This window comes from Manacus candei, unplaced genomic scaffold (assembly GCF_025592945.1).
Source record: "Manacus candei isolate 608988 ecotype Guabito, Panama unplaced genomic scaffold, ASM2559294v1 h1tg000035l, whole genome shotgun sequence".
NCBI lineage: Eukaryota > Metazoa > Chordata > Aves > Passeriformes > Pipridae > Manacus > Manacus candei.
Window position 1 is genome coordinate 9,802,714 of NW_026138083.1, and position 25,433 is coordinate 9,828,146.

General features: G+C 49.5%; 2 protein-coding genes across 6 annotated transcripts; one reads left to right on the forward strand and one right to left on the reverse strand.

The window, feature by feature from the left end:
* Nucleotides 1–325: 325 nt before the first annotated feature.
* EIF4A3 (eukaryotic translation initiation factor 4A3) lies at nucleotides 326–7,290 on the reverse strand. The gene is made up of 12 exons (XM_051793016.1): nucleotides 7,092–7,290; nucleotides 6,790–6,862; nucleotides 6,021–6,087; nucleotides 5,000–5,062; nucleotides 4,402–4,534; nucleotides 3,600–3,680; nucleotides 3,158–3,299; nucleotides 2,214–2,352; nucleotides 1,619–1,734; nucleotides 954–1,061; nucleotides 740–867; nucleotides 326–523 (listed from the first exon to the last, which is right to left on the reverse strand). The coding sequence occupies exons 1-12, from the start codon at nucleotides 7,255–7,257 to the stop codon at nucleotides 507–509; spliced, it is 1,233 nt and encodes a 410-aa protein (XP_051648976.1). The 5' UTR covers nucleotides 7,258–7,290; the 3' UTR covers nucleotides 326–506.
* Nucleotides 7,291–7,373: 83 nt separating this feature from the next.
* Nucleotides 7,374–24,825, forward strand: LOC127473422 (ninein-like protein). Of its 5 annotated transcripts, XM_051793009.1 has the most exons (16): nucleotides 7,374–7,673; nucleotides 9,032–9,182; nucleotides 9,629–9,719; nucleotides 10,062–10,198; nucleotides 10,282–10,419; nucleotides 10,686–10,824; nucleotides 11,880–11,990; nucleotides 12,600–12,689; nucleotides 14,773–14,869; nucleotides 15,340–15,482; nucleotides 16,521–16,849; nucleotides 20,173–20,242; nucleotides 21,365–21,601; nucleotides 22,578–22,790; nucleotides 23,597–23,713; nucleotides 23,806–24,825. In XM_051793009.1, the coding sequence occupies exons 4-16, from the start codon at nucleotides 10,077–10,079 to the stop codon at nucleotides 23,992–23,994; spliced, it is 1,995 nt and encodes a 664-aa protein (XP_051648969.1). In that variant the 5' UTR covers nucleotides 7,374–7,673; nucleotides 9,032–9,182; nucleotides 9,629–9,719; nucleotides 10,062–10,076; the 3' UTR covers nucleotides 23,995–24,825. The 5 variants fall into 5 exon arrangements, with proteins under 5 accessions (XP_051648969.1, XP_051648968.1, XP_051648970.1 ...); XM_051793008.1 differs by lacking the exon at nucleotides 9,032–9,182 and having other exon boundaries at nucleotides 7,374–7,495; XM_051793006.1 differs by lacking the exons at nucleotides 7,374–7,673; nucleotides 9,032–9,182; nucleotides 9,629–9,719 and having other exon boundaries at nucleotides 9,830–10,198.
* The last annotated feature ends 608 nt before the right edge of the window (nucleotides 24,826–25,433 follow it).

Genomic DNA, 25,433 nt, shown 5'->3' on the forward strand with positions numbered 1-25,433 from the left:
CCAGTGCAGTGATTTCTGGCTCCAGAAAGACATAAAGAGCAGGAAATTTCTGGCTATCTTATAACTCAGTTCTCCTAGAGCAGGCTAAGGCCAGACCACAGATTTTTCAAGTAGGTGGCTGATCCTTAAGAGTTGCGGAAACTAAAAAGTACATCAGGTAGCCTGGCACAACAATAACAAAAGGGTGGAACACAGGAAGCCCCGTATTTTATGAACCAAGATATGGGGAGTGTCCAATGTGTTTTTTGATTGTGCCAGCCAAGTATGGCAGTAGCTGAACACTCCCTGCCTGTTACTATTCTGGGTTAAAGTAATTAAGCACAGGTTATGGTAAATTTTCATTTTTAATTGAAAAACATGGGTGGGAGTAAAGACAATATTTACACAAGTTCCCAAGTGCAGCTCAACTCAAGAACATATGACCAGGAATATGGTAAAAGGATGTGGGTCCAAAACAGAATTATGGAGGGTACCGAATGGTACAGCTTCCTGTTGAGCACGGACCTTCAGATAAGATCAGCAACTGAAATGAGAAAAAATGGAAGAATTAAAGTATGCACCAGGTGTGCTGAGAGCCACAGCCCAGCAGTACAGCACACCTACTGCTGCTCCCCGGTTCTTCCCAGGGGAAGCCAAGATGGGTTGGGCTTGGGAAAGAGGCATGTGGCAAAACCAAGTATCTGGCCTTTCTTTTCAGAGGCAGCAGGGTAACAGCCTGGCTGGGGTGGGCTGCACTCACCATTCATGGGCATCTCGTCTATCTGGGTGGAGTAGTACTGCTCGATGTCCCGCAGGATGCGAATGTCGTCGTTCTTCACAAAGTTGATGGCGACACCTTTCCGGCCGTACCTGCCGGACCGGCCAATTCTGTGGAGGCAGATGGAGAGAGGGAATGGAGCCACCTTGGGTAAGAGTCACCCAGAAGCACTCCCCCCTCCAAAGGCTCAATGTACCTGTGGATGTAGAGTTCTCTGTTGTTGGGCAAGTCGTAGTTAATGATCAGGGACACCTGGGGCACATCCAGGCCTCTGGCCCAAACATCTGTCGAAATAAGGACTCGGCTGCGAAGAGAAGGGACAATTAGGTCTGTCCTACCCAACTGAGAGGGGGGTGAGAGCTGAGAACCCTCAGTCTCCAGCACAGGGCATTCCCTGCTATTCTGTGCTTGTCCTTGCCCACAGCACACCAGCAGTGTCTACACTTTTGCTGCATGGAAAGGTGTCTCATGGCCTATCACCAAACTTCAGTGAAGGCAGTGCCAACGCAGAAGGAATAACAACAGTACCTTTCTGAAGGACTAATGCTCCCAACAATTTAAAATACAGAGGACAGAACACAAATATTTTTTCCTTATTTTAAATGCAGCAACTCCCAATGTCTTCAGCAAAACAGAACAGACTAATTCTACACCTAGAAGTACGAGCATCCCTCCTAGGAAAGTGGTAATCTCCCAACCCTGCAACACCACAGGGGGAGAGATGGAAATCAGAGCTCTTCCTAATTTGAGCTGAACAAATCTTTCTGAGAGGAGAGGTACTATAGGTCTCCTCTTCACACACTAAAGAAACCCTGCCCTGAGGTAGCAATGCTGTAAAGCAATACTGTTTAAGGCACTCACCTGGCACCAGATCTAAACTCTTTCATGATGGACTCTCTCTCCTTCTGTGGCATGTCCCCATGCATGGATGAAACTGTGAAGTTGGCTTCTCTCATCTTCTCTGTGAGCCAGTCGACCTGTGAACACAAACAGCCCGGTTGAACTCTCTGCTCAGGACAGCCAAACACATCAGTTGTGTTCAGAGAATATTTGCTGAGACATTGCTGGTAAGGACTGAGAGACACTTCACCAGGCATTCTTAAACTAACAGAGGTGAATAATCCTTAGAAAGCACTGGCTATATGATACAGGGCTCCACAAGCCCTGAAAGGAAGTAAGAGCATTTATTCAGAAAGCGTGGTTTTGTTTCAGGAATGACAAGCTATTAGAATAAGCACATTCTTACCTACTTCTCCAAAAAGGCAATTCCTGTCACCTGTATCAGCTCTGCCTCTAACCCTGTTGTTTAAGTTAGGCACATCCCAAAGCCAAATGTTTAATCTGTGCTCTTACTGAATTATTTCCAAATAGAGAGGCAACCAGACCTCTTAACTAACCCAGCATTGTCTGAGTCACCCTCAGAAAGTGACATGCTCCCCTCTGATGGCTGCTGTACCTTTCTCTTGGTGTTACAAAAGATGACGGCCTGGGTGATTGTCAGTGTGTCGTAGAGGTCACACAAGGTGTCAAACTTCCATTCTTCCCTCTCCACAGCCACGAAAAACTGCTTGATTCCTTCAAGGGTCAACTCATCACTGTAGGGAAGAACACCACCACAAGCAGGTGAATACATACAAAGCAGGTAGAAGGATGTGCTCCATCGGAGATCACACCTCTGCCCTGTGTGCTGTGGGTTGCTGGGTCCATGCACAGGTCTGAGTTGTTCTAGAAAGTCCTTGGAGAACTCTGCTCTAAGAAGGGCCTTGAATATGACCCATTCAAGAGACACCAGAAGTGCTCTGCTCTAGACAGACAGCTTCAACTTCTGTTCTCATTGTTTTACATTCAAGCTTCTTGACAAGAGACTGAGGGAAGCCTCAAGAAGCTTGAATGTACTAAATGGGGCAGTAGAAGAGATCAGGCAACACGGAGACTCCTCCTATCAGGCTGCCTACACTTACTCCTCTGACTCCTCCTGAGTTCCAGTGCCGGACCTGTGACACCACCAGATGTAAGCTATGCCTCCAAGAACATCTGGGATCAGTCAGCTAAAGGTTTTTGTGGCCTGCTATATAATAGCAAATTGATGGAGGAGGCCTACAAAAATCCTCTGGGCAGCACAGGAATTGGATAAGTGTGAAAGATGGATTTCCACAAGAAGAGACTGCTATCCATGGGGACGATAAGCGGGCAGCCACCAAGCAGCAGCACACAAAACTGGACAAGGATAAAGTCAGAGTGATAAGCCAGCCTCTGCTGGAAAACAAGACATGAGCATGTCTGCAAACACTCAGGTAATGGTGAGGGACTCTCTATATATTATAATCAGTTAATACTGTGAAATGCTCAGGGCTGCACCAACTGAAAGAATTCCTGTTTTTTCCACGGAAACTCACTCACCGTTTCACCAAGATGCGAATGGGGTCTGTCATGAATTTGTTGGTCATTTCCAGAATTTCATGAGGCAAAGTGGCACTGATTAGAACCACCTGTGTAGCTGGAGGCAGGTATCTGTACACGTCATAAATCTGCTCCTTAAAGCCTGCAGTGCAAATCAAGTCACACAGAACAGTTTAGCACATCTTTCTCCCAAATATTCTCCTCTTTCACAATTTGATATGGGATTCAGTACTGGGTCTGTGCTATGAGATGAACACTGATGCATTAATCAGTATCATCAGACAAGGCATATTATGCAGTTTAACCCATTACAGCCTACAATTAACTATAATTGTCTAACTTTGGAAAAAAGCAATTTTTAGAAGTGGGCCTGCCAGCTGGGACACCCTGGAATCTCAAAGAGGTGAAGAGAAGGCAAGTAAAAGGGAGACAAATGTTTTACCTTTATTGAGCATTTCATCTGCTTCATCCAACACTAGCATTTTGATGGCACGAGTTCTTAAACTTCGACGACGAATCATATCTGTAAGATTTCACTTTGTAAGGTGAAAAGGCTCTGAAAGCAGGTGAGCCTACACTGCTCCCAGCCTCTGTCAGGGCACTTTGGTGCAGCAGGGACAGGCTCTTCCTCTGCTTTTTTTTTTTTTCCACGTGTGGGGACTAGCTCTGTGTTCTCCCAGCGACAGGTGCCTGTGTAAGCCAGGGCTGTCTGCTTCTCAGAGACCCAGGAGATGTGAGCTTGAAGGCCAACACTGCCACAATAGTAAATTTTAAAATCTTCATGCAATGAAACCAGAAGGTACCAGCTGCAAGTGTACCTGACTTAAAGGGGGAGCAACAACCAGTACACAGAATATGTGGACTAACTTTGGCAATCAACTACACCTGGCTCCTGTCCCCTTGAAGATACTTAAGTATTTTCTGGGATTGTAGTATTTTCTCCTTAAAAAATATTCTTTTTTTCTCTGCCACCATATAAAGACACACTTCATCAATGAAAAACAAAACATAAAAAGAGAAAATGAAAATACTATCCTCCCCACTGATTTCTCTCTAGCCTTTTCCAGGTATTACTGCAGCAAGTTGTTACCTTGTTCCACTTCACGTTAATGTTACATTAACGGTGTCATGATAAATGTAATTTCCATGCTATTTAAAATCAAAGCACCCAGAAGCTAAGGAGGTTCCCACGACTCAACTCAGCTCTGAAGCTAGAGGTGATGCAGCCTCCCACATTTCCTTACCAAACACACGGCCTGGAGTGCCGGCAACAACGTGCTGCCCATAATCCAGTTTTCGGATGTCTTCCCCCACGTTGGTCCCTCCGATGCAGGCATGACACTGGACATTCATGTAGTCCCCCAGAGCAAGAAGCCCCTGTGTTGATACAAAGCAATGGTTTAATTACCTGAGCTCTTCTAAGTTTGCATTTGTGAAGAGATGCAGGTCTGCACAGCCAAACCACAGCCACGTGGGTTTTTTAAAGAGATGTAAGCACAAGGAGTTGGAGGGATTTTTTGTGTGTGTTACCCTAACCTCAACAACAGCAGGTCTTCAAACACTGGGAACCCAGTTCCCCAGGGATCACAGCTGCTTTAAAAGTGTTGTCCTTAAAAATTCAGTTAGGACTGTGTACAACCTTAGGCTGCCAACCAACACGGTCAGGCAAGCAGTAATGGATACAATGCAGGTGAGCAAAACAGCTCAGATGAAAATTTCTTATTTCTTTCACGAACAGAAAGAAACAGTGGAAGCTGTGCTTTGAGCTCTGCTGGGGAAACACCAGAGCATTGGCCCCAGGCCTTGCCAGTGCTTCACAGACAGGGATTTAAATGCTCTTACCTTCTGAATCTGCACAGCTAGCTCTCGAGTGGGCGCCAAGATCAATGCCTGGGTCTCACGAACCTGATTAAAACAAATGATGACATGGAAGTTAATCACAGGCCATAGAGCCAAGCTTAAAAGATTATGGGTCCCACAGCACTCTGAAATGTCACAGCTGAATTAAGGCTCAGTATGCCTAGAGAGTGGCTTTCAAATAGAGCATTTACACAGCAACAGCCTCTTTTAAGTTGCTTAAATGCTTTCTTGTCAAAAGTAATTCTTTAAGAACTTATTTTTCATTCCAACACAATTTCTGACCAAAAAAAGTGCGTACTTTTCTTGCAAAATAGAAACAAATTTAAAACCCTTCAGTTTTGTAGATTTGATTCAGATAAACACCTTGCATTGCCCAAGGATTCCAAGGCAATGTTTTGAAGCGTCAGCTTTGAAAAATATTATGAGCACATTACAGAAATGAAGCAAAAGCTGATCTTTGCATTTAGAACATACAACCTTCATTTTTATGTCCCCAGGCAGTGACAAATGAATAACAATCCAAGCTTTAAGAGGATACCAGCCCACAGAAAAACATCATTTTATTCAATAGCATCTACAAATTCAACTTAAAAAGCAGGGACATGATACCCCTGACCAGAACAAAAGCAAACATTTGTCAGTCAGAAATCTGGGTTTGATCCTGTGCAATGTGTGGCAACTGTTCAGACAGGCTGATAATGCTACAGGACTGTCTGAAGACAATTCTGCTTACTGAGAGATTAACTTAGCCCTCTAATAGGTGAAATAGTCTGTTAAACCCAACTTTATAATTACAAGACTTTATCTGAACTTATTTTGCCAGACTGGTTTTAACAGTTAAACTGTTACAGAGCAGAATCAGAATTTTGTCTGAGGTTCACCGCCCATAATTAAAAGATTTCAATGTAAGGCTTCATTTATAAATTCCAAATAAAAAGTGGGTTTTATGATCAAGACTATTGATTTGGTAAAAAATATTTTTTAGCACATGCTGTGAAATTACCTGTATGTCCAGGCACTGCAGAACAGAGATGGAGAATGTTGCTGTCTTCCCTGTTCCTGACTGTGACCTGAAAAACAGATGTTTGGTGAATACTCTGGATGTCTGGACAAACAACACAGGCAACTTTGACATATTCCACCCCTCGGCTCTTTGCCACTTCTCCACTGCAAAGAACTCAACAGTGGCAACAGTGTATTTGATGAAGGCTTGTTGTGATCACAGCATTTTAACTTCCTGCAATCTCTCACACATACACTTTTTTTCCTTTTCAAGTGAACAACAGATAAGCCAATACAATTTTGAAGGCTAATAATTTCCACTAGTGACCTAGAAAGGATTTTTTTCAGTGGCATGCATATCCTTCTTTGTCTCTAAAACACACTTTTTTCTTTTCAGTGACTAAAGTTTTGACATTAACAACTGTTAGGATCACAGTCCATGTGCAGAATGGCCAGTTTCACCCCGTTTTGCCCGTCATATCACAAAACCACAGAACGGCTTAGGTTGCAAGGGACCTTAAAAATCATCTCGTTCCAAACCCTGCCGCGGTGCCACACACTAGACGACGTTGCTGTGGGCCCCATCCAGCCTGGCCTTCAACGTTTCCAGGGATGAGGCATCCACAGCTTCTCTGGGCAATCTGTTCCAGCGCCCCACCACCATCAGGTCGCTCCCCAAACCCTGCGACCGACACACACGCACACCCCCCGCCCAAGGGCCCACAACCACCTCGGGGCACCCGCTCCCGCCGCCCCAGGGCCCCACTTACTGGGCGATCACGTCCCTGCCCTTGATGATCTGCTTGATGGCTCGCTGCTGGATGGCCGACGGCTTCTCGAACCCTGCGGGGGCGGCCACACCGTCAGGGCCGGGGCCGGGACACCGACACGGCCCCGGCCCCGCACGGCGCAGGCGCGCGGCCCACATCCGGGCGCCACCACGGAGCACGGCGCTGCCACGGACACGGCCCCGCCATTCCCCGTTCCCCCTTCCCCCTTTCCCTTTTTTCCCTTCCCCCTCCCCCCTTGTCTCTTCTCGCCCTCCTCCCTCCTCCCTCCCCGCCGCTCTGACCGTAGGCGTAGATGCCGCGCAGGAGGTCCTCGCGCAGGCCCATGGTGTCGAAGGTGGGCGTCACGTCCACCTCCTCACTGGTCTCGAACTCCACCTTGGTCATGTCTTCCTCCTTCATGAGGCGCTTCCTGGCCGAGCCGCCCGCGGACCCCGCCGACCCCGCCATGGCCGCCCCGAGCCCCGCGCGCGCACCGCACCGCTCCCCGCCCCGCGCGCGACCCGCGCCCTCTCTGCGCCTGCGCGGGGGCGGGGAAGGGGAGGGAACGCGTTGTGCGCGTGCGCGGGGCGGGAGGGCACGGGGTGTCCTCAGGGAGTGACGGGATCGGGAGGGCTGGAAGGAAGGGACCTCTGGGGATCGTCCAGCCCCACCTCACCTCGAGCGGGTGACACAGGAACGCCTCCAGGTGGGTTTGGAATGTCTCCAGAGAGGGGAAACTCCACGGCCTCCCTGGACGGCCTGTTCTGGGCTCTGCCACCATCAGTGTAAAGAAATTGTTTCTCAGGTTCAGGTGGGACTTCTTGTGTTTTAGTTTATGGCCATCGCTCCTTGTCCCGTTGCTAGGCACCGCTGAAAGGACTCTGGTACCATCCTCTTGACACCCGCCTTCGAGTTATTTACATGCATTGATGAGGTCCCCTCTCAGTCTTCTCTGGACTAAACAGCCCCAGCTCCCTCAGCCTTTCCCCAGAATTGAGGTGCTCCATTCCCCTAATCCTCTTGGTTGCCCTCTGCTAGACCTGCTCCAGGAGCTCTGTGTCTCTTGTCCTGAGGAGCCCAGAACTGGACACGGCTCTCCAGGTGATCCTCACCAGGGCTGAGTAGAGGGGCAGGATCACCTCCCTCGACCTGCTGGCTGCTCTCTTCCCAATGTGTCCCAGGAAAAGCATCCAGGGGGCTGGACGGGAAGGTGGGCGCAGGCTGTTTGTGTTCTTCAGAACACCTTGGAATGCAGGATGGAGGCGACACGTGGGTTGCCACTCCCATTTAGTTTCCCCGTGTGGTGTGTGTTTCCCCTGGAACTCCGTACCTGGGATATCCAGCACGCCGTGCCCGTGTGGAAGCCAAGCGTCCAGCCCCAGGAACACCCCAGGCAGTTTGCACAGGGCAGGGGAGGAGAAATGTGCTGGCTGGCAGCCTCATGTCACCTCCTCTGCCAGCCCAGGGGTGTCAGGAGAGGGTTGATTTGCCAACCTGAGGTGGGACAAGGCAATGGAATGAGATGTAGGGTTCTCAACAGAGACCAGAGAAGGATCCAAACTTCTGACTGCCTTTCCTCAGCTGATGCCTTCTCCACTGCTCTGTCCATGTTGTTCAAGCAGCTGGGATCCAGTTTCCACAGAGCTGATCCCTGGGTTCTTTTGAGGGGCAGAGAGTTTGGATGTGGGTGTACTGCACCCCCCTGTCCTTCTCAAAGAGCATTTTTAAATTGTGTTCCATTTGCACTGTAGAAGAGATGGGATTTAAGAAACAGTTTGGGTGCTTCAAATTCCTGCAGCTGTTGAATTTCTCTTGGTCTCGTTTCTTGGGAACGCACAGATATATTGACTAAACTGGAAAAGCATGGAGATGGAAGAGCTTTGAGGAGTTGCAGTTTGGCTTGTTCAGCCATACAACTACATTTTTCATGGCAAGTCAATGTCTCTTAAGTAGCCAAGACTTAGCACTCCACGGGGTGAGTTTGTAAAAAGGATCCTGGTTGATGGCCTTGATCAGCAGCTCCATGAGGTGATTTCCATTGACTTTGGATAAGGAACAATAAATCATTGCCTCATCCCTACACAGGACAGTTAATTTGTGTTTGATGTTTTGCAGTGTCCTGCGGGGAATCCAGACACAAGTCCAGACATCACATGTGACAGAGATTGTCCTCTTTTTAGTGCATGGATCAAGCTTCATTCACATTTTCTTTGTTTGGTGTAAAATATTTCTTTCTCCTTAGTGCTTTCACTTCCAAGGACTGGCAAGGCATTTGCCAATGCTTTTGAAGTACCTCTGGTGGAAGTGAATCTCTGATTACCCTGACCGCCAGGACAGCTCCATCCAGGATCTTGAGCAAAACAGCTCCAAAAAAGAAAGAAGAGGTGTTTCAGGTTCTTTTGACTTAAGACTTTGACTTAAGGCTTCTTTCAAACCTGGTACAAAATTGGTGCTTTTGGAGTTATCGGTTCTGTATCAGCTTTATGCTTCTTGGGTCAGCTTGGCTGAATCTCATTTACCTTTGAAGCTGACCTCAAGGCAATTTTAGCCTCTAGGTCAAACAAAATGTTGGCTGGAAGTCCCCATCTGGCATTTGTCACTGTAAACTCTGTAGCTTTCAGTGTTGGTTTTTCTGTGGCTTCTTAGTGTTCACCAAAACCTTCTCACTGTAGTTGCCTTAAAGGCAGCTCAGAACATCTCCCTCCTGGCAGCTTGGGCTTGCTTCTAAAATGTTCTTCAATATTGATTTGATCTCTGAAGTTTCCTTTTGGTATGGAAAGCTTCAGTTTTTCTCTGCCAGTTTTTCCCCACTGACTTGTCTCTGCTGTTTTTCCCTCAGTGTCAGAGGGTAACGTGCAGGGAATCGGTGTGTCCTTCTGGCCAAGCTGCGTGGGCCCACATCACTCCTCCATCATCAGCAAAGGCACCAGGTTTGCCAATCCTCAGCTTGTCACTGCTGCCTGAGCCCTGGAAGAACTAAGGGGAGATCCTCAAGGTCTCTGGTGCTGCCTTGATCGGTGGTGGTGGGTGAAGTGAGCAGCAGGGCCTTTCAGCAAGCAGCCGTCTGGGGTGGAAGAAGTGCTTGCAGCCAAGGTTCATGATGGGGTGGCAGGGTTTGGGGAAGGGCTGAGGAAAATCTGGGGTGGATATGATCTAGGCTTGTCTGTGAGATGGGAGGGCATCTCTGAATGACTGGATGGTGTGACAACAGAAGTCCTGTTGGAACTCCTAGAAGAGGGAGGAAGTGATTACAATCTATGCTGTGCTTGCAGAGGTGGAGTAGCAGCATGGAGGAGCAGGTGAGACTGGCAGAGCTGCCTGCAGCCTTGGACAGCACACTCATGGTCCCCAGGAGTGGGCTTCAGCATGCAGCTGTCACCTCCTATGGATACAAACTGCAGTGCCTCTGGTGAGGGTGCTGCTCCCCGCGAGGAGGGCTCTTCTCTGGGATGTGTGAGGTGTCTCTTAATGCTCTGCTCTCCATGTCTGCAGGATCCAGGTGAGGAAGATCGCCAGGGAGAGGGACAAGGCGAAGCTGGACTTGGAGAAGGCAGAGAGACACTGCCTGCATCTTGGCAGGGAGCTGGACGAGCAGTACGTCGCTCTCAAGCACACCCAGAGCAAGCTCAAGTAGGAAGGGTCTTTTTGGTGGGGCTGGGAAGATGTGCCTACAGCCTCTCCCTCCCATCCCAGTCTCCCTGTTAAATCTCCCACTTGTTTTGTCAACGTGCTAGTGGCAGAAAAATCCCTGAAGACCTTCCCCCACTATGGTTTCAGCATCCTTCCAACCAAGTTCTCATCTCCTGCTTTGTGCGTGGTGAGGGAGGGTGTCTGTACCTTGTGACCATCTGAGAACATGCTCCAGGTGCCCCAGCCACGTTGCTTTTTTCCCCCAGGGATTTGCAGGCAGAAATAGAAGCAAAAGAGCTGCTTTTGCAGCAAGCAGTCAGTCACCAGGCAAAGCTGGAGGCTGATACACAGTTCCTCCAGGGCAAAGAGGCCAGCCTGCAAGGGAGACTGAACCACGTGATGAAGGTAAGTAAAACTGCCCTGGGTGAAACATCTTCATTTATTCAGATGAGGCAAAGCAGAGATGGTGACAAATATGGATGGTTTGTGTTGCTTTTGCTGGGAAGGACAGGAATTTTATGCAGAAGAATCATCAGCCACATCCATACTATTGTATTAAATACAGAGCTTGTTCCCTTGCCGTGGCATTATTAAACCCCCATGTTGTTTGTTGGGACTGGTTTGGCCCTTGATAACACCTGGATACTCAGTAGCTAAGGCTATAATTGTGCCAGGGATCATGCCAAAAGCAGAGATGATGGTGTCTGCGTGCCTGGGATCATCCCAGTTCTGTTCACTGTGGAAGTACAGCTGGAGATAGCACAGGACTTGCTGCCTTTGTTGTCTGTGACGGAAACCATAGTTTTGTGAAGCAGGGGTAGATATGAGCCTGTGGGGCTATCTAGCTCTTATTCTGCAAAACCCACTCCTGTGCCTGTCCTTTGGAGAGATGAGCCTAACCCCAGCCCATGAGGTATCAACAGTGTGCTGCTCACTGCCTCTCCTCCATCTTCTGTCCCTTGGGTGGCTTTAGAGGAGAATTGGAGGCACAAAAGGCAGAGATCGTGGGTCGAGATAAGAACAATTTACAGGAAACAGCTATGAGATAAGAAAACAAACAGCAACAGCAACAATACTAATAACAAAAATGTACGAAAGAGAGAGTGATTTACGTGCAAAATGCTCACCGAAGAGCCCAGCCCAACCTGCAGCCACTTTTCCTTTTCTCATTTTCTCACTGGAAGAAAGCCTTTCTCCATGAAACAGAGTCCCTTCCCGCTGCCCGTGGCAATGGCATGAGGTGGTGTAGAAATAACATCTGGGCACCCTTCTGGCTACTGCAAAAAATGACTCCTGTCCTGTCTGGAACCAGGAGCTGTCCAATTCAGGGTCTTCTGGGAGCTGTGCTGTGTTTGCCACACTGCCAGTTGTTTCACAGCTTCCTGCTGAAGGCCTGTGTCTGATGAACCCGTCCTGCCATGTCAGGACCCACTGCATCAAGGAGATCTCTGTTTTGTCAGCAGAACACAGAGCTGCAAAACAAGGTCACAGAGATGACTGAGAAACTGTCAGCCTCTGAGGAACTGGTGTTGGAGCTGCAGAAAGAACTCAACCACATTGTGAAGGAAAAGGTAATCTTTCTCTGTTGTAGTTAAATAGAAACTTTTCAGGAACTCATCAAAAAATTGATCTTGCATATTTTGGCTCAGTTGTTATGGTCTCCCCCTCTGTGAACTCTCCTGCACGTTGATGACAACCTGGAAAGAAAAAAAATGTTGGCTTTTAAGTTAGGCCTTTTGAAGCTTGTGGAAAAAAAAGTGAAGAAAGTTTGCAGTTTTAGAAAATTTTACAAATTTGCAGTGTTCAAGTGAAAACTTTGAAGTTTGGTTTCCAGAAAAAAGAAAAGCTTTATTTTTCACAACTGTTGAAGTAAAGGGTTAGTTTTGGTATCTTCCACTCCTACAACTCACCTGGTAAAATGAAACTGGGGAAAGAAATGAGTCTGTGATCTTGTTAGCCAGGAAAGCTTGCCTGCCTGTAGTTGTTGTCTCTCACATGTGGAGAAAAATGTTTTTCCTCCTCTTTCTGCATCTGACTCGTCCCACAGGTGACAATACAAACCCTTCTGTTGAATCTATGGGTGTAGCACCATGACTTCAGTGATTTAGTAGAGCTTTTGGCTCTCTGTTTGGAGAGGTGATAACTTTCTTGATGAGAGATGTTTCCCTGTGCTTGTGCAGCTGGGCCAGGGGGAGCCCCACAGCCCGGAGTTCCTGAGCCAGAGCGAGCGCTTTGCCGAGATTGTCCTGGAGTACGAGCGGCAGTGCCAGGTACGCGTGGGTGTTGTGAAAGTCCTGCTCTCCTCAGCACATCTGTTGGGCACTTTGGCCTGGGGGAGTGGAAGGAGGCAGCCCTGACCATGGTGCAGAGGAGAATCCCTCTTGCCTTGCTCAGAGGAGGCTGGAGACAGCTGTACCCTCAGTAAAGCAGCCTGTCTCCTCTCTCCTGCAGCCCTCCATGGGTTGTTTCCCTTGCGGGGATTTTGGCAGAGGAGAGTAGGGGTGGATGGTAAATTCCTCCCTGCTTGCCACTCTGTAGCCATGGGCTATTTTGTTTGGGAACCGTGTACCTCCACCCTGGGCTCTGTTGCATTTCTTCTTGAGCAGAAGTAGAAAACTGTTCTCCTTATTTGGAAAGCATGTTAACAGTGAAATTCTTCTATCCTTTTGTTTTTCCCTTCCTTCTCCTTGCCCCCCCTTGACAAACCCCTACAAAACTTGCTGCTGGACTCTGCTAGAGAGTCAAGGTGAGCCAGTCCAGGTATCTGGTGTGTGAGTATGGTCCAGGAGTTGGTGCTCTGTATGTTGTACTTCCTGCAGGGTAATGTGCTCCTTCCAGAGCTTTCGACTGTCTGGGATGAGCACAACCTCTGTTTCCCTTCTCTCATTTTTAAGTGACTTGTGTATCTTGCATGTTGTGAGTTGCTGAGTGCTCTGTGCCTTGGCTCCCAAATCCTGTGTTTGTTACATTGCCCGTTTGTTCCCAAGTGCTGTGTGTGGCTGGGGAACACCACTGAGTAGGGACAGTGACTTATGACATCCCTCCAGCAAGGGCTGAAATGTGCACTTTCAGCAAAGTCGTTCCATGGACACATCAGACAGCCCCTCTTGAGTCTGTAATTAAAGGCAAACACACTGGAGCACAATCCAGTGCAGCATTGCTCCAGGTGGCACCAGAGGGTTGAATATGCTTGGTGCTACAGTTTTTCTTCCTGTTGAACAGCCCCGGCGTTGTCCATAAGAATGCTGATGGATGGAAAGGTTCAACCTTCAGGCTTCATCTGCCCCTGTGAAGGCACCCACTCGGGTTTATCCTTTACTCTTGCTGAGTGCTGTCAGCCCCCTGCCCTTCCTGTTTAGAATGGAGATGAAACAAACTGGGTTTGCATTTGTCTACATTGTCTCAGTAATATTTATTAATCGGAAGTGTCCTAATTCACAGTCCCTTGCAACACATCAGTTTCCTGAGTGGCAGCACGTGGGAGGTAATTTGATGTCTGCTCAAAGTGGTCTGACCCCCAGTCCAGAAGAAGGCAGGATGCCTTGTGTGGTGTTGCTTCCAGTACGGGATGGAGGGTGTGAAGTGAAGCAAGCAGTTTTCCAGCTCCAGGCACCCACATGGAAGTGGCTCGTTGCACTGGTGTGGCGGCTCATAACTCAGTGTTCAGCTGTGGAGTTGACTCCTTGCTGCAGGCCGATGTTGGCACTGAGGTGGGATAAACTCCTGTTCTGGCCTCAAGGTGTCTCTGGCACCAGGAGACCAGCAGGACCTGCCTTGTGCTGTGCTTCCCATGGGATCAGCACCTTCTCGCTCCACTTTATTCCTTCTGCAGCCTGGAAATGTTCCCTCCCAGAGCCCTGTGGGACTTGCTTCCCTGTTGCTTTGTGTGCATACAGGAGTGCTTCTTGGCTAGCCTGGATGCCCCACAGAGGTATCTTGAGGATGTAAATGCAAACCTCTGGGCCCGTACTGAGATCATGGTGTTTCTTATGTGTTGGATGCTAGCAATGGTGGTTTAGGTCAGGAGGGTCTCAGGAGGCCCAGCCCTTTGAGGTGTCTGCAAAAAACCCTGGTATCGTGGCTTTTGCATGCAGGACCAGTTGCTTTGTGCTTTACAGTGTCTACTGGTGATGGTCATGGTAATCTGGGCTTGCATTTCTTCTGTGGTGCTTTCAAATTCTCTCATGTCTGCATTTGCTTGGGAAGGAAGAAAAATTCCCCTGTGCTGGGGCTGGGGGAGGCCTCTGTTCTTTGTGCTGGGCCTGAGAGCAGGAGGCTCTGAGTACACATGGCAGCTCCCACACCCTGGGGGGGCTTTGTAGCCACATCATGACCAGTCTTTGGTCTTTTCAGGTGCTGTATGACCAGAACAGGGCGCTGCGGAGGGAGCTGCAAAGGCTGCGTCTCCAGCTCCAGGAGAGCAGGGCTGAGACAGGGCTGCCAGCAAGAGGTAATGTGCTCCAGGGTTCAATGCCTCTCCATCTTCTCAGCAGGAACAGAGTTCCCTCCGGATTGACTTTTACATGGGAGTGTGGGGTGGCTTGTGCCTGAGCTACCACTGCAGGTTCTGGTACTGGGCAGCCGTGGGAGGGAAGAAGGGGAAATTGGGTGGTGGGGAGGAGGGAAAGAGGCATTCCCAACTCGAGAGCTGGTGATGGTAACCTGTGGACTAGGCAGCTAGGAGTGAACAGGCAAATTTTCACTGTTGAGGATGTTAGGGAAACACAATATAATAAAGAGGATGTAGCCAACCAAACTGTGGCTTGGGAGATTCAAGTTGGGCATTAGATAAAAGCTTCTGGCTGAGAGGAGTGATGTAGCCCTGGGACCCATGAGATAGATAGGGAATCTCCATCTTTTGGAGTTGTATGGACTTGACTGGATGAAGCTGCAGCCATTCTTATCAGTCCTGTCTTGTAGGCCTGTCCTTACAGGGCTCCTCTCTGCCAGAACGCCCCTCTCCAAGCCCTCTTGTTCCTACTTCTACATATACAGAGATGTCACTCCCAGTGGAGCAGCTCCAAGAGCAGCTGCAAGAGCTGAAGGTGCAGCTGGAAGCCAAGGTGAGCGGGGTGGAGGGAAATGTCCTGACTTCTTGGTAAGCACAACTGCTACAGCATGACTGATGAGGCATCTGCTCCAGGAGGGTTGCTGGAGAGAGAGTTCAGGCTGGGAAGCAGTGTGGTACCTCAACACTTGGCTGGGATTATTCCAGCCTGTCTTAGCTGGTAGGAGCGTCTGGAGCCCTCGCTGGCTGGCAAAGGCTTTGTGGAAATCACTGTCACCTTGCAAAATGTTTGTGTGCGTCTTGTGGGGAACCAGAGATTACCCGGTGTTGCTATCACAGTAAAACCAGCAACAGGACCAAGAGGAGAAGCAGCCAGGTGTCTCCTGAGGGCGTGGGGTGTATCAGAGCCCTGTTGCCCTGGGCTTGCAGCACACATTAACCCACTTGCCCTAAGGTGACAGTGTGAGCCCAGCCCTCTTTAGACAGCTTTAGAGTGCTCTTGTAAGGGGCCTCAGTTTCCCCATTTACTCCTCTTTTTGCTGCTGAACTGAGAGGTCAGTGGTGCTTGCTGGATTTCTGTTGCAGCACTGCAAGAGTAAATTCTAAACTGCCACACAGGTGACAGAACAGTTCAAGGAGCACAAAACTGCTTACAGATGCTCCGCCTGCTTCACAGTCCTGCCTTTGTGCTCATCAAATCCTGGAGTTTCTAGTGTTTACAGGGCAGCTGTGGGGAGCAGCAGCTACCCACCACCACATCTTGGCAAGGGACCACTCTGCAGTGGAGGAAGGATGTGAGAAGCGGTGGCAGATGATGCCCTGGCCTCTCCCTTCTCTCTGAGGTTCCTTGTAAACAAGGAGAAAGGGGAGAACTGTGGTGTTTGCTGGAAGGAAATGGGACTCACTGGTACCTGCCTGTTAGAGGCTGCTGTGTGAGAGTGATTGTTGCCCCAAGTTCAGCAGGGACCAGAACTGCCTGAAGAGTGTCCCCTCTTGAGAGGGACCGATAGATCAACTTGAATTAGAGCTAATGGAGCAGAGGGAGCTCTCAGGAGCATGGTGCTAATATCCAAATCCTATCTCCTTCCAACAGATAAACTATTACAAGGAAAAACTAGAGTTAATGCAGAAAAACTTTGAGAGAGAGAGGAAGGACAGTGAGGAAAGCTTCAAGGCTGAGATGCACAAGATGGAAGACCAGAAGAGAGACCTGGAAGAAACAGTTGCAAAGTACTGGGCTGTAATGAGTAGCCTGAAAGAGCAAAAACCTATGTGGAGTCTGGAGCTGGAGGAGAGGTTTGAGGTGGAGCAGGCCAGGGTGGGACAGCACCACACTGAAGACATTTGCCATCCAGGGCAGCAGCTGGACCAGGAGGGAGAAGAACTGAGGACACAGCAGCACCAGGACAGATTGAGCCTGAGGTCTGGCACTGTGCTTTTTCTGGGGCTAAGCAGGAGGTCAGGGGTGCATCCCCTGCTCGTACCAGAGTAGGTTGGGCTGGTTCCTCATGAGGCTGGAAAGCTGCTTTAATTTGGAAGAAAATCTGGGTGGTATTGCAGGGCTGCAGCTGTTCGAAGCAAGACATCTGAATTCCCCTTACATGAGTGCTTTTATTTCAAGACTTTTAAGTTTCCCTGCATGTTCTACAAGCTTGTGTCAGAGGCAGTGCCCAAGCAAACACTGTATCTCAAAATACTGAGAGATACAAGAGAGCTTTCATTAGTGTTTTCTTATTATCTCTCTCTTTCTTGGTCCTTCAACAAACCTGCCTCTGATTGCTAGATCATCACAACTCGTTATCTTAAAAGCAGCAAAAAATGTCTTAAATTTCTCTATGTAGTTAAAACAGACTGGCTGGTGAAAGAGTGAGGCTGTCACTAAATGACTGTTTATCTTCCCTTCCTGTGCTTGTGGTGCCAGTTCTGCAACATCCCCCAGGGGCCAGAGTGGCCTTGCAGAGGAGACTGGAGAGGAATTGGCAGGAAACTGCCTGTCCATGCCTGCTCCTTCCTGCTTTCCAGCACACCCCACCAGTGTCCCCAGGCTCTCCTTCTGCCTCTTCCCTGCTGTGTCTCCCTTCGGGAGCAGAGTTCCCCTGGGCAATACGGAAACAGAGGATTTTGCTAGGGTCATTATTCCTCTTTTAGGGCTGAGATATGGGGTAGATGAGAAAGGTGGTGATGGCTGAAGTCTGTGGTAGACCAGGGAAACAAAGCCAAATAACAGGAATACAAGTAATTTAAACTGTGTTACCACCATCTCTGGTGAATGGTAGATGGACTGACTACAGTGGGGAGCTTTCAGAGTTGTTGGAAAAGATGTGATGGGTGTGAGTCTGAGAGGTGCAAAATAGTTTGGGAACTTTCTGTAAGGTTTAACTAATTGCCTTGACTTTGCAACAAAAAGAAAACTTTGTATTGCATCTCCAGCAAACGTACATTCTGGGGCTGGCTGAGGTTTCCAAGCTGTGTTATCAAATCCAAGCCAGCAAAGTCTTTTTTATCTTTAGGAAAGATGCAGAGGTTGAGCATAACCAAGAGCTGTCATGGAGTGAATGCCAGCATGAGGACAGCTGTAAGGCTTTATTGCAGCAACACTAGTGTGAGAGGAGGTGATTTCCCAACAATAAAGGCTCCAAGGTGAGGCCTTCAATAGCAGCGTGCCCAGGAGAGGCAGCAGTGGAAGTGTAAGGAAAAAGACAGTCTCTGTGGAAGCAGAGTCAGCTAAAGTTGTAAGAGGAGGTTAATGAGGAACAGGCCAAAATGTGTGAGATGCTTAAGCAGAAAAATATTAGAAAAGGCACCAGGATGAAATGGGAGTAATGCAGAATCCATGGAGCTGAGGGCTCTGGTGTTGGAACGGATAGAGTGTCTGGAGACTTGTCCTCTGGGGGGAAAGGAGCAGGTCTGCAAGACTCAGATGAGCAGGTAGACCAAAATGTTCTGTTGCACATAAGGAACAGAGAAGAAATGAGAGACTGTGTGATGGATGGACCAGTGCAGATGTCTGTTGCAGCAAATGGCCTGCTCAGTCTAGAAGCTGGAGCCAAAGTGGAAAGTATTTATCACGGAGAAATGGAATCTTGATAGACAAGGGGATGTGCTTGGGAAGAAGGCAGAGAGAGCAAAGTTAAAAGGTATGCTTTCACACAGTAGACAGAGACATGAGACAGACTTGATCTGGATGGCAAGAACAGGAGAAGAAAGCTCTGGGAGACAGAATGGTGTAGCAGCACAGGAGGAAACATGACATTCTGGCTGTCAAAATGGAGCTGGAGAAAGAAAGGACTAGGTTGCAACTGGGGCTGATGCAGCTCAAAGATGTCATGTACTGGTTGGAAAATGAACCCAGAGCTCAAGAGAGTGTCAGGTTGGAGTGCAATCCTGTATGGAACTGGTGTTTAGCAGTAGCTATTGGATAAGACTGTCTGTTTAAAACAGGACTGAGCCTCCTTCCCACAAGTGCCAGTATTCATAGACTCCTGGGAGACTGGAAGTACCAGAAGGGGAAGGATGATGAGCCTTGGATTTGGGGTCACAACTGTTGTGTCAAACAAGCTGAGTTCTCCAGATATGGCTTTATTGCAGCTGAGGGGTTGGGCTCACCACCTGGTGATCTGTAATTAAGTCTTGGTGTGTCTTGATGAGCCAAATAGCTTTGTTTCCACTCCTTGGCAAGACTGCAAAATAATTTTAGCCAGCTGGAAGGCGCACAAATTCAGTCTGATGCTCTTTGTCCTTATTCCTCTTTATTTCCCTTCCTTTGAAGACCTGCTCCTTCTCTACCATTGTCTCTTGGTTGTCCCCACATATGTTGCCTGAGTTACTGGATGGTTGTTTTTCAGATTTCTTTTATTTCTTATTGTCCTTGGAAACCAAATGGGAATAGACCAGGGAGCCAGCATAGAATGCCAAGAGTAAACAGGGCTTTTGCATGGTCTTTTCACTCTGCTGTCTCTCCCTGCAAGGGAGACCTGTGCTGGCTGCTGGAGAACAGCTTGTTGAAGAGTCAGCTTGGAAGACTCCAGCAGGAACTGAGGCTAGCAAAGAAGGGCAGTGAACACTATGAGTAAGAGAAGAGGCAGCTGCAGGAGGCTGGCAAATGGGTGGATAAAAGGAACAGCCACTCGGGTGCATTTACCAGGTTTCAGCTGGCTCAACCTGCCTTCTGTTTTCTTATTTTTGAGAAAGCCGGCACTCGCACGCCCTTTGCTGCACACAAAAGCAGCCAGTGCTGAGAGAGGCTTGGCCAGAGCACAGGGCCAGAACCAGGTTTTGGGGAGGCTGTGGAGGTGGGTATGTGTGGGAGGAAGGGTTGTGTAGCTTCTTTGCTACACGAATGTTTTGACCAGTGGCCTGTTTCTGCCTTAGGAAGCTTGAGATAGGTAGAGATCACCCACTAAGCCATAAATCTGAGGAGAGACAGGTTGCTGGTGTGGATGATCCCAAGAGTCTGTTAATCTGTCTCTCCTACTGTTCTTCATCCCATGATTTTTAGGCCTCTGACAGTGTTGCAGGACTTTGGATGTCCCCAGCTCTCTGCCCTGGGCTGGGCTGAGTCACCTGTTGGTGCAGAGACACCCGACTCACTCCTGAATCAATGCAGGACCATATCTGTTTTTGCTTGGCTTTGCTTCCTGTTGCAGGCCAAAAACAGATGTAGGACTACCCAAAACAGGGCCCTCTGGGGAGCTGTGGTGTGCTGCTCTCTGGCCTGAAGCTGATTGTATCCCTCTTCCCAACAGGAAACACGTGAACAAGTTGGGCAGAGAGAAGGTGGAGGAGCTGGCTGGAATAGCAGAGTTAACAATGTTGGTAAGAGGCTATTAACACTGACAGGCTCTTGACTGAAGGATTTAGGAGGACAAAAACTGCATGTGCTCATAGAGGAGAACAAAAATGTTTGTTTCAAGCATTCAAACCCAGTCTTGCTTTGAAGAACCAGCTTCATCTTATAACTTGTCAAGTAGAGAAAACCTGTGTGCCAAAAGCCAGTGAAGGTCTTACAGAAGGGAAAGTATTGCTACAAAGTCTCTAATGAGGTTGACTTTACCTACCTGCAGTCTTTCTCCCAGAGGTTTTGCTCACTCCCAGTCTCAAACCCACAAGCTCAAAGGCCTTTGGATATGCACACGAGGCCTGGCCAGGATTTTTTGTATGCAATGTGAACAAGGCAGGCAGGCTTTTAAGTTCTCTGCTCTGTTCCTGGGATACCTCATGACTTGGAACCACAACCTGTTTTTTTGCATGTCTTTTCTACCCTTCAGGGCCATCAGCTGCAGCAGGGTGGCCTTTGCTGGCCCTTGCTGGCTTCAGCTTCCAATAACCTGCTGCCCATTGCCTGCTTTTCCTCCTTTGGAATTGCCCATTTTCCTGTGAGGATAGCAGAGGAATGGGATCTTGCCACCCTGCTGTTAGATGCAGGCTTGCTGATGTTATCTCTGCTGTGGTCTGGTCAGAACATGGGTCAGAAACTGCACCTTGCTCAGCATTACTGCAAGGGAAGGTGTCCTAGGGGTAACACCTGGGGGATGGTGCCCTTTAGTGTCAATGTGGGCTGTTCTTGTAGCCCCTACTCTGTTTTTTTGTCTGTACTTTCACATGTGCACATGGACACATTTCTATTCATACTCTATTCTTACTAATTTTAATATTTCTGTTACACACCCATACAGTCCTGTGTCCCCCTTCTCCCTCAGTGACCTCTCCCACGGCTGTCAGCTGTGCAGGTTTCCTTATTTAGGAATGCTGTGCTGCTGGGCCTTGGTCAGGCTGGGACATGAGGACACTTGTCCTGAGTGCCCACAAGGCCCTGGAGCAGTGTCCCTGGGTGGGAACCCAGTGGGGGCAGTTGTGGGACAGATTAGGTGTCTGTTGCCTCTGTTCCCACCCCAAGGCTCTGTGCATGATTTGGGGTTTTTTTCCAACCTTTTACAGAGCGAGAAGAGCAAAGAGGAGGTCTCCCACCCGAATGTCAAGGTGCATCAGCTGGGCTGTGAACTCACTGGGCACAAGGCTGGTCACAGTGCCCAGCTGCAGAGCCAGAGGCTTGCAGAGGCCGAGTGGCCACGAGGAGCAGAGGTGGCTGCAAGGCTGGAACACCACCAGAAGCATGCAGCATGTTGGATGGAAGTGGAGCTGCTCCAACAGCAGCTGAAGGCCTCTCAGGAGAAGGTGGGTGTCCTTCAGTTGGTGGCAGGGTGCTGAGTAGTCCCTGCTGGGGGCTGTGTTGGACACCTTCCCCAGTAAGAAAAAACTTGTCCTGTTCCTCTTTGTGGGGGACAGAGGACTCTCTCTCCTGCTTAAATATGTCCAAAGCCAGTTCAAGTGCAGCTGGGGACAGGTCCTTGCTGCCTGTGATGTCCTCTCTGTCCTTGTCCTGTGCAGGCTGGCTGGGCACAGGAGATGGAGGCTGAGTGGAGGTGGCTCACACAGGGGTGCCAGGAGCTATGGTTCCCCATGGCTCAGCTGGCAGAGGAGCTGGGGGAGTGGCAGGATCAGGTAGGGGCTGGGCAGGGATGACAGCAGCCAGACAGGCCTTGTCTGAGGGAAGGGAAATGTGATCAGGGCAGGGAAACTAGGATCACTAGGATAGAGAGAGGAAAGCTAGTGTGAGAAACCTTCAGATGTGTTACTATCCCTCTCCTGCATTCTACCCTGTGGACAGGCTCAGGGACTGGCTTTCCAAAGTACAGCTTACCCATGTCAGCCACCCCTGGATAGCCCTAGTGCAAAGTGGGACCAGACCTGCTTCCCAGTACCAGGTTTGCCCTTTGCTGGTGGCAGGAAGCAGAGGACATGTAGTACAGGACATGTAGTACATCCCAGCTTGCCTGGGATATATCCAAGAACCCAGGTGAGCAGCCCCCTCTGTCTCTTGCCATTGTGGCCCTTTGTGCTGGGATTTACTCCCAGAAGAGTCCTCCAGCAACTCCTGCTCCTTGCTCAGCAAAGGGTCTCCGTTTATCCACCTGCAGCTCTTGGTGCTCTCAGTCCCTTGCTTTGCAGGCTGCCCAGTAAGCACCACTCCCGTGGTCCTGCACGGTGCTGAGGGTGCTACCTAACCTCTCCTCTCACCCACAGCACACCCTGGGCCTGTAACATTGTCGGCTCAGAGCTGTAACCAGCTACCCACCTGTCTGTGTTACAGCTTTTAGAAGCCAAAGCAAGCCTGAGCCTGGCCCAGACCCAGCACGCTCTGCAGTTGCAGCAGGCCAAGGCCCAGATGAACAACATGGTGTCAAAGCAGCAGTTTGAGCAGCTGCAAACCACTTTGAGAGAGGAACAGTGCAAGACTCAGCAGCTCCAGGAAAGCCTCCACCAGCAGGCTGAGCAAACATGCAGGCAGCTGGTCAGCATCCAGGTAAGCAGGTAATTATGGGAGCTCAGTCAAGGGTACTGTGAAGGGAACACTGCTGTCCTGGCAGCCTGGAAGGCAGCTGTGGTTGAAGGCACCAGAGGTTTGAGTAGAAGATGCAATATATAAAGAACCCACATGGAAAATGCACTTACTTTCAAATTCAGCTGCAACTTTTAATTCCTCATGAAAGCAGTCACTGCCCTGCACTCAAACATGAGCCCTCCCCACTCAAATCCACATACCCCAGACCAGGTATCTACCTTGTGCCTAGAGGAGCAGGAGTTATCCAGGGAGAGACTCTCTTGGCTCAGACTGGGAAAAAAAAAAGTTTGAGCCCTCTGTGTGGAGTTCAGAGAGTGGGGTGGTTTTATCTCTGGGGCACTGGGCAACGGAGGTGTTGGGTTTTCGTGAGTTTGTCTTGTGACAAACTGGGCAAAGATAGAACAAATTATAATGTAAGGAATTATAACGAGCAGACACAAAAACTGCATCGAAGGAAACTATGTCTCTCCCTGGGCTTTTCTGGACATGCCTGGGAGAGGGGAGGCCATTGGCTTGTTTTTATAGAAAACACTGCTGGGAAATCTGTGCCTTGTCTTAAAATTCGTCAGGTGCAGACCTAGAGAAGGTTGTACTGCTCTAGACACCTTTCCTACTGCTCTTTGCATCCTGCACCTCACCTAATCCTCCCCTGCTCTCCTTCAGGGAGTGTGAAGGTCCAGGGCCCTGGGGAAATGTACAGTCCAGGGTTGCCAGAGGCCAGGGGAGTGCTAGGACAACCCAGCAACAGGCTTTCTTACCCACTGCAGGCAGAACACGAGCACCTGCTGCAGGCTGCTGTGGAGCAGGCAGAGGGGCTGGAACACAGCCTGAGGAGTGCTGAGGCTGTGCTGGCAGAGAGGGCAGCTCAGCTCAGAGACGCCCAGGTGAGTGCAAGAGGGGTTAGTGCTGCGTGTTCCTCCCTGTCTGGTACCCCTGCATGGCATGCTGAACCTGAAGCCTCCTGTCTCTTCTGTAGGCCCAACTCTCCAGGAACAAACTGCTGATTGAAGACCTCCGTGGGGAGAACAGGGGGTTTGCAGTGGCCCTGCAGGCTGCTGAACTGAAGCAGAAGAGCACAGAGGAGAAGAACCAGCTGTTGGAGGAGAAAGCCTCAGCTCTGAAGCAGCTTATCGGAAAAATTACACCAGCAAGTCTGAGTGGGTGATGGGACACCTTCAGTGGCAGTCCTGCCCCTGCTCCTGGCTGGGGTTGGTTGGGTGCAGAAGGGGAGGTATGGCTGGGTTGGGAAATCAGCCTTGTCCTCTCCAGTCTTGTCAGGATGTTCCTGCATAGAAAATAGATAATGGAGAACCCAGACCTTTAGGAAGTTTGAATTTTCCAACTGAAAGCACCAGCTTTGCTGCATTTCTCAGTGGCAGTGTGCTGTTATAAGTCAGGTCTGTCTCAGGGCAGCCATCCCACAGGATTTTCTTGAACTCCAGCAGTGTTTGGTGGTGATGCAGATGCTCCCTCTCTGTAGAGGGTTGATGTTGAGGCCACACTGTTATGGCTGGAAAGCCAGGGCAGAAGGGCTTGCAGGTTCCTGTGTCTGGCTCACTCTGATCAGGAAAGCTGTGTGGTGGTATTAAAATGTTTGTAATATTACAGCACTTCCTGCCATCTCCAGTCTGCTCTCTATTTCAGTAACCTTCCCCAGCTGTTGCTGAACTTTCATTCCCTACAGCTCCTCTTGGGCTCTAGGAGACTGGCCCTCCTACAGCCTGAGCCTAGGATCCAAAACCAACCAGACTTGCCTCTGCAGTGAGTGGGACAGAGGGACTGAGGGTAGAGCCTTCTTTCAGTTTGAGCCTCCAGGGCTTGGGGCTTGATGACCCCCTACTCAGCTCCCTTCAGAGGAGACCAGGAGACATGGTAAGTGAACTGTCCTCTTGCCTTCCTTGGTGGCCTTTACGCACTGACAGTGAGTACTACTGCCACAGTAAGTTGTCTGAAAGGCCAAGTGTTCACATCTGCAAATACCAAATTTATTGCTCTGCCCCGGGGTGTTCCCCTCTGCGTGGAAGGTGCATCATTGCCCCGGTGCAATGTCCAGAGCAGACATTTACACAGGGGCTGTGGTTGCCACTCCCTGTGAAAGCACTCCTAGGATTTTGGGGGCTATGGAGAAAACTGTAGGAGAGACTAGACAAGCCTGACTATTTCAGGGTACCAGTGCAGAGGCTGGACAAAGTCAGTACAAAGAAGAAGGCTTAAAAATAGCTCACGGTGTTGTTGGTTCAGGAACAAAAGAGGATAAACTGATGTGAGCTGAAACTCAGGTACTGTGTTTAAGGCTGCCCCTCAGCCTGCTAGGGCAGAGAGGTTCCCTGGCCCTGGGGCCAGGCTTGGAGATGACTGGAGGCTGTGACTGAGGAGGTCTCCTTGGTTTAGCTGTACTTTTTTTGCCCCGATGCATTGAGAGCTGACACGCCTCTTTGCCTTGGCGGCAGCCCTGAGTACAAGGGCCACAAGGTGAAGCTGGGCTGTTACAGGGAGGGCAGCCCCACAGAGGGGCTCAGGCATATTGCTTGGCTGGGAGAGCAATGCAGTAGTGCCCCAAGCATTTACCCTGCTCCTGCATTCTTCCCCAGCTGTTTGCTTTTT

What these genes read in the sequence shown, in the direction of transcription:
- EIF4A3 (XM_051793016.1), bottom strand. Translation starts at nt 7,257, where the DNA reads ATGGCGGGGTCGGCGGGGTCCGCGGGCGGCTCGGCCAGGAAGCGCCTC. An exon ending in TAGCTGTGCAGATTCAGAAG is followed by an intron (nt 4,535 to 4,999) that starts GTAAGAGCATTT and finishes GTATCAACACAG; the next exon opens with GGGCTTCTTGCTCTGGGGGA. An exon ending in TTTGTAACACCAAGAGAAAG is followed by an intron (nt 1,735 to 2,213) that starts GTACAGCAGCCA and finishes TTGTGTTCACAG; the next exon opens with GTCGACTGGCTCACAGAGAA.
- LOC127473422 (XM_051793006.1), top strand. Translation starts at nt 10,047, where the DNA reads ATGCTGTGCTTGCAGAGGTGGAGTAGCAGCATGGAGGAGCAGGTGAGA. An exon ending in GACTGAACCACGTGATGAAG is followed by an intron (nt 10,825 to 11,879) that starts GTAAGTAAAACT and finishes CTGTTTTGTCAG; the next exon opens with CAGAACACAGAGCTGCAAAA. An exon ending in TGAAGGCCTCTCAGGAGAAG is followed by an intron (nt 21,602 to 22,577) that starts GTGGGTGTCCTT and finishes TCTGTGTTACAG; the next exon opens with CTTTTAGAAGCCAAAGCAAG.